General features: G+C 36.9%; 1 protein-coding gene across 1 annotated transcript in view; it reads left to right on the top strand.

Moving 5' to 3' along the window:
• LOC109333703 (WD repeat-containing protein 3-like) overlaps window positions 1-7424 on the top strand; it is a 20295-nt gene extending 12871 nt beyond the window's left edge. Inside the window, 3 exon segments of the mRNA XM_019569255.1 lie at window positions 6168-6290; window positions 6774-6824; window positions 6899-7424. Coding sequence (XP_019424800.1) covers window positions 6168-6290; window positions 6774-6824; window positions 6899-7048 — 324 coding nt within the window. The 3' untranslated portion in view covers window positions 7049-7424.

The following is an 8049-nucleotide window of genomic DNA, read 5'->3' as shown; positions in this document are numbered from 1 at the left end:
CTTTAATTATGGTATTAAACTGAGTTTTGACAAGTTGGACAAAGTGCTTGAAAATAGTGAAGGTATCTGATTTTTGTTTGAGCAAATAGATCCAGGTGTATTTGGTTTTAGCATCAACAATGGAGAGGTAATATTTAAACCCTGACTCAGATAAAACAGGGGCAGGGCCCCACAAATCTAGATAAAGAAGATCAAAGGATTTGGAATATACACTAGTGGATTTAGGAGCATGAATTCTATGAGACTTCCCATAACAACAAGCATTGCATAAATCAAAGACTGTTTTATTAGAATGATGGAGGTTACATTGAGACATTACTGTGTTTACAATGGTAGAATGAACATGACCTAATCTATAATGCCAAAGAGAGTATGTAGAATTGTTTTTAACACTGGAACTAGTTAGGGCAGCAGAGTAGGGCTTGGACTTTGATGTAGAACCAGAAGTGCAGTGAGTGGACTTCTTGGAGAGGAGACTAGGAAAAGCATACAACCCTTCTGTGGTGAGAGACCCTTTAAGGAGAATAGTATTAGAATCCTGAGATTTGACAAAACATTCATTAGGATGGAACTCAAAGAAACAATTATTATCCTTGGCAAATTGAGAAACACTTCTCATGTTTTTTGTAATAGATGGAACAAGAAGTAAATTGTTAAGAGAAAGAGATATATGAAGACTAAAGGGAGATGGAAAAGAAGTATGGCCTGCATAAGAAATAAAAGTCTTAGTACCATTACCCATATAGAAATGCTCTGGACCAAACTGCTCAGTTGGATCATGAAGAAATGCTGGATTTGAGGTAATGTGGTTGGTTGCACCAGAATCAGGGAACCAAATGGAATTCTTTGGGTCAGTGCCTCCAGTACTGACATTCATAGCATAAGGGTGTGATCCAGTAAAGGCTTGAGGCTGAGCATGAGAGATATGAGGTCTGGTGCCATAGAGAGAAGAGGGAGGTGGTGCAGCAGAGTTGTGATCATAATATGTGTTGTAGGTAGGGTATTGTTGCATAGGTCTAGAGGTGTGATGGGGGTAAAAAGAATCTGGCCTTTGTCCTTTGGATGTCATGGGATGAGCAGGGTTGGGATATGTTTGAGGATAAGAAGAGAAGTTGTTGTGGTTGTGTGAATGTGAGGGATAATATGGAAAACTGGAATCTTGTTGGGCATAGTAACACCAATCTAGGTCATGGCCAGGACGATTGCAGTAGGATCAAAAATAGTGGTTACCAGAACGACCTGTAGTTTTTTCTCCCCTGAATGGTCTTCCCCCTCTTCTTCCAAACCTCCCCCCTCGTGAAGCAGTAGGATAAGTGTCATATGTAGCTAGGAGCAGAAGGATAAGTGTCATACCTAGATTGAGATGATTTAGGATGAAACTGACTTGAATTGTTCACTGAAGATGGAGACTGAGTTGGAGATGAAGCAGAGGCAACATTGGCAGAGAGAGCATCTGAGACAGCCTTGTGTCTATTTTTGATGAGTCTGGATTCAAAGGTTAAAAGAAACTGCTCAAGGTCATTAATTGAGGGAGGTTCAATTTGGCTTTCAATTGCTGTAATGACAGATTGGAATTCCTCCCCAAGACCATCAAGAATGCAGTCAACATGCTCAGCAATGGAGATAGGAGTGCCTATTGAAGCAAGAGAGTCAGTAATGATTTTGACTTTAGAAAAGTATTCAGAGATCGGGGTAGATCCTTGAGAGATGGTGCGAAGTTGGGCTCTTAGTTGTCTATGGCATTGCAACAGGCTTTGAGTTCTTCCCATAATTGGTAAGATGAGGTGCAGCCAAGAACTCTTGGTTGTAATGACTCAGAAATTGAGTTGAGGATCCAGGAAAAAACTGTTTGATCTTGTTCTTCCCAGCTAAGAAAGGTAGGATTTTGAAGGTGATGATCTCTGTCAAGATCAGAGAGAAATCTAGGAGGAGGATCAGTGATGAGGACAAATCTGAGAGCCCTGTTTGATTTGAGAGCAGCTACCATGAACTGACTCCAAGTGAGGTAATTCTTCTCACAGAGTTTGATGGTGGGAATGGGTAGAGAAAGAGAAGGAGAAACGGTTTGTAGAGGTGCAGAAGCAGTTGGTGGAGAAGATGAAGGTGCAGGATCTGTGGCTGAGGCCATTAGGACGATTGATACCATGTAAAAGAATTAAAAAACAGAAAACATAAAAGAGAGATAATGAGAGAAACTGAATATTTGTGATTTTATTTCTTGAATGAATATGATCAAGCTATCCCCTTTATATAATCGAAGGGAAGCATTACAAGAGAAGAGAATGAGAGGTACCGTGAACAACAAGTTACCTCCCCTAACTAACTAACTAACTGTTTCTGTTAACACAGTTAACACGGTTAACACAGAAACAGAACAACTATCAAATAAAACTGATTCAGTAACAACCATACTGAATCAGTCCATAAAACATGACTTTTAAGTCTTATACTCTAATAAGCACAGACTCTCTTGTCCACATACACATCATTACAAGGCACTGTTGAGAGAAAACATTGACACATAGTTGAAACTGGCCTAACCCTGCTAGCTCATGCTAGTCTACCTTTAACATTCTGGGAATATGCTTTCACTATTGCTGTCTTCTTAATCAACAGACTTCCTTCTCCTAGCTTAAACAACAACTCACCTTTCTTTTTATTGTATGACAAAGTGTCTGATTATAATATTCTAAAAGTGTTTGGGTGTGTCTATTTTCCCTTACTAAGATCGTACAATACTCACAAACTTCAGTATAGGTCCACTGAATGCACTTTTCTAGGGTATTCCTTAGTTCATAAATATCCAAGGAAGGAAGGGTATACATTTCTAAAGATGTCACATTCAGTGAATCTGTTTTTCCATTCCAAAATTCAAATAACACACATCAACCTTCTTCCAATTCCTCTAACTCTAGTTCTAGTCCTCCTACCAATACTGGGTCTTCCTTTGGTTCTCCTAATAACTTTCGAGGTCAAACACACAACACTAGTTGCCAGTCTTTCAATCTGTCCAATCCTCATATTAATGGTCAATTGTTAAATATCTCTTCTCATATTTTAGATTCTTCTTTGTCTAATTCTCCCATAGATGAGTCAGAGTCCTCCCTGCCTCTAAACACTACAACTTCCTCATCTCATTCTTTACCTACTGGTCCCTTTTCCACTCATCCCATGGTTACTAGGTCAAAGTCAGGTATTAATAATTCTATCATGCCTAGTGTAGCCAGTCTGTTTCTTGCTCACACAAAACCCTCTTCTTAAGTTTGGAACTTGGTCCCTAGTTCCTCTTCCACCTCATAAGAAGGCAATTGAGTGTAAGTAGGTTTTCAGAGTTAAAGAAAACCCCAATGGCTCATTCAACAAATTTAAAGTCAGGTTGGTTGCTAAGGGGTTTCATTAACAACAAGGAATTGACTACAATGAAACCTTATTAGAGAGTAAAGATAGTTAAGTTTTTCTTTCTGCTGTAACAATTAACATGTTTGGCACATGCTTAGTATTTGACACATGCAGAAAAGAGTAGATTAGTTAGTTAGAGTCAGTAACTGATTTATGCAGTTACTGAACTGGTTTGTTGGTTTGTTATCTAGTTTTTTCTGTTTGCTTTCCCTTTATTTAAAGGGACAAGCTTATTCATTGTAAGTGTGTGTTTTATTCAATAAGATTCAGAAACACATTATCTTCTTCAAATTTATATTTTCTTTTATCTCTTTTATCTCTTTACATGGTAGCAATCGCGCTAAGGGCCACGACCTCAGATTCTTCCTCTCCTCCACCTTCCTATGCCTCTGCTCCTCCTATCCGAGCTATTTCTCCGTCTCTTTCACTTCCCATCCCATATACTAAACTTAGTGAGAAAAACTATCTCACTTGGAGCCAATTTATGGTCTTTGTTCTAAGATCCAACAGAGGCATAAGGTTCATTCACCCCACTGATATCCCACCCAAATTCCTATCTGATTTTGATAGCATTCACCACCACATCAATCCTACATTCCTCAGTTGGGAAGAGCAGGATCAAACAATTTTTGCCTGGATTCTCAACTCCATTTCTGATTCCTTACACACAAGAGTGATTGGGTGTACATCATCTTGTCAATTATGGGCTGAACTTCACACTTTTTGCAATGCTCACACCAAATCCAGAAGCAAACTGATACCATGTAAAGAGATAAAAGAGATAAAAGGAAATATGAACTTGAAGAAGAAAATGTGTTTCTGAATCTTATTGAATAAAATCCACACTTACAATGAATAAGCTTGTCCCTTTAAATAAAGGGAAAGCAAACAGAAAAAACTAGATAACAAACTAACAAACTAGTCCAGTAACTGCATAAATCAGTTACTGACTCTAACTAGCTAATCTACTCTTTTCTGCATGTGCCAAATACTAATTAGCATGTGCCAAACATGTTAATTGTTACAGCAGAAAGAAAAACAACTTAACTATCTCTATTCACTATTTCACTTGTTACTATTAGAATTCTGCTCACATTGGCAGTAACCTATGGTTGAGCTATTCAGCAGCTGGATATAAACAATGCTTTTCTAAATGGAGTGTTGAATGAAGAAGTTTATATGACTCAGCCTGCTGGATTTCATGTGGGAGAGAAAACCATTGTATGCATGCTACATAAAGCTTTATATGGGCTCAAGCAAGCTCCTAGGCAGTGGTTTGAAAAACTCAAAGGTACTCTGATGTAACTAGGGTTTAAAAACAACAGATGTGATAACTCCTTTTTCATCTCTAGGTCTCTACAGATGTTTGTTTTGGTATATGTAGATGATATCATCATCACTGGCTCTTCCAATCCAGAGGTTTCTCATCTAATCAACAAACTCAGTTCTAGTTTTGCTCTAAAAAATCTAGGAAAGCTGGATTACTTTCTAGGCATTGAGGTAAATATTTCTAAAATCTAGGAAAGCTGGATTACTTTCTAGGCATTGAGGTTTCTCTCAAAGTATGCAAAAGATTTGCTTATAAAAGCTAATATGGATAATGCCAAGCCTAGTATTAATCCTATGTCTAGCACTTGCAATATTTCTAAAACTGGAATGAAAACCTTTGATAATCCCTCACTATTTAGGTCAGTTGTTAGTGCACTCCAGTATGCAACTATTACTAGACCTGATTTGGCTTTTAGTGCCAACAAAGTTTGCCAGAACATGAGTAATCCTTAGCATTGGGTGGCAGTCAAAAGAATACTTAGGTATCTTAAAGGGATAATTACATGTGGCCTTTATCTCAAGTCAACATCTGCTACTCTCTCTTCCTATTTCTCTTACATCCTCGTGTGATGTAGATTGGGCCACTGATCCTGATGATAGGAAGTCCATCTCAGGGGCTTGCCTTTTTATGGGACCTAATGTGTGGTCAAAGAAACAACAAATTGTGTCCATATCCAACACATAAGTTGAATACATGAGTCTTGCTCTAGCTGCTCAAGAGATGATTTGGGTTGAGTCACTTCTTTCAGAATTCAATATTCTTCATCAAACTCCTCTGATTTTGTGTGATAATCTGAGTACAATAGCTATGGCCCACAATCCTATTCTCCACAACAAGACCAATCACACAGAGTTTGATCTCTTCTTTGTAAGAGACAAAATTCAGGCCAAAACTCTCCTAGTTAAACATATTCCATCTGAGTTTCAAACAGCAGATGTTCTTACCAAACCTTTGGCCACTGCAAGGTTTTTATCACTAAGATAATCTTACTTGAATTAAAACTGATTCAGCTAATCTGTTTTATTGAATCAGTTTGGAGTTTTCTGTTTTGTATTTTCTGTTGTTCATTATTACTCAATCAAAACTGATTCAATTACATAGTTTCTCTCATTCTCTCTCCTTTATGTTTTCTTAATTTTAATTCTTTTATATCTATAGATAAGGAATGGAAGAAGAATGTAAAAAAAAATAGATATATGATCATACCAAAAGTTCACCTTGTCAATCTCATGTTGACTTCTTTTTACTTGTATTTGCATGATTAAATCCTAATTTCCTTAGCATGGTAAGTATGTAATGATGAATTAGACTGAGGTCATTCATGTCAGACAAAATTAAAATTGCAGTAACAACAGATGTATAAAAATTTGCTTAAAGCCTCAAAGTATTTTTAGGCTTTCGCAAATCATAAGTGCTTATGTTTTCCTGATTGTTGCAGATTGAGCTTGTTTGCCGGATAGGAACATTGCTGTTGCAGACACATTACAATCAGCTGCTTTCCACGCCAGCTGCCAGACCTGTTCTGACGGCCTTCAGTGACATATTTTATGAACGTGTCAAGGTAACCACACTTTTTTTTATTTCTACTTTTTTGTGAACTATCATATAATTTATATTCTCGATAAAATTAGAACTTTATCTTATTCTGGATCAAATTGTTGGTACCAGAAAACAGTTTTTAGATTTTAAAGAGGTCTTATTTGTTCTTAAATATCTCACTGTTTTTCCGTTTCGTAGAGAATAGTATACCTGCTTCAGACAATCCTAATATAATTAGTGTAGTTGTTTTATTTAAAAAATATCAATTTGAACAGGGGCATCACTGGAAATTTAGATTTAGTTTATCATGTGAGTACTGTTTAAGGATGTAGTGAATGGTGTTTCTAGTAACTTGTAAGGACAAAACATAACTAATATGTATATTATTTTCTTAGAACTCATCCATGATTTCTGAATTAAATATTTTTTTGATATGGCATTATATCAGTAGAAATAACTGATGAACTTGAGCCTTTCATTAACAAATGTCTAAACATTGTGTCAGGGTTGGAAAGATATCTTTGGTTTTAACCTTGCAGCCATGGATCACATCCAGGTTTGTATCAGATAATCTTTAAATCTCTTACTCACTATTGCGAAAAGCTGATTCATTTTGGAATAATTTTTCAGCAAATGATGGCTTCAAGATCAGATGCTCTTTTTCACGATGCGAGATCTAAATTGTTAGAGATTCGTGCTCAACAGTCAAAACGTTTAGAAGAAAGATCTGATATGGGAGAAGTGAAGCGGAAGAAGAAGCAGATGACGACAACGACATAGAGTATTAATGTATGTTTGGACGATATGGATTTTCATTCACTACACATACAAATTGGCCTCAACTGGAATACCTGTGATTGATGAAGCATTGAAGATTCAGAGCAAAGGTGTCACACTTTTAACTAAATGAAAATGATTCGAGGTTCCATCACTGGAAAAGAGGCTTATGAAGTTAACATGGCTTCTTTGACTTGTCGAATCGGTTGGTGTTCAGTCGCAGGTGAAAGCAAGTTGATATTTTCAGTTGATGAAATGAAGATCAAAGGTTTTGACAGTGTAGTATTCTGATTCACGTTATTCAGATTAATGGTCATTAAGTTATTTTGTGTAGCTTTATGCATGTATACATTTGACATTTACATAATTTTAATACATCTTACTTAAGAAAGGAGAATAATCTTATTCTTTTTTTTCTTCTAATTACAATTTATAGGCTAAGACTAATCCTAATTAAGGAAATAAATAACTTGGACATATCTCGTGATTAATACTATATTATGCAAGGTTGTTTGGACCGGACTGGACCGGATGGTCCAACCGGTCTGATCGTCACTCGCTGATGTGAACGGCCCCGTACTACCCAAAAACCGGGGAGCTCTCCAAGCCGCTTCTGACCGTCTGAAAACCGGTCTAACCAGTTTAGGCCGGGAAAAATCGGAATAACCCGGCTGGTTTAACTGGGACGGCCTAAATCTATTTTAAAAAAAAACTAAAAACGTAAAATAGAAACAAGGGAGAAAGGGTGGTTTGGTCGTCTACAGTGTTGCACATCATCCAGAAAATGAAAACCTAGTTGTCAAGGAGAATCTCTTTCGCTTATCTTCGATCGCTGTTCTGAATTACTGTCACTTGGTCATCTCTTTCATCCCTCTACACTGTTATCTACCATTGCCTTCACTGCTGTCTCGTGGTAAAAATCCACTTTATACATCTCAGTAGTTGCATCTTCTTTACTACTAACATCCACATAAAGTTTTAATTAATTTTATAAAATTTTAATT

This window comes from Lupinus angustifolius, chromosome LG19 (genome assembly GCF_001865875.1).
Source record: "Lupinus angustifolius cultivar Tanjil chromosome LG19, LupAngTanjil_v1.0, whole genome shotgun sequence".
Classification (NCBI taxonomy): domain Eukaryota; kingdom Viridiplantae; phylum Streptophyta; class Magnoliopsida; order Fabales; family Fabaceae; genus Lupinus; species Lupinus angustifolius.
The sequence above is the reverse complement of the archived record's forward strand: the minus strand, read 5'-3'. Positions and strand labels throughout refer to the sequence as shown.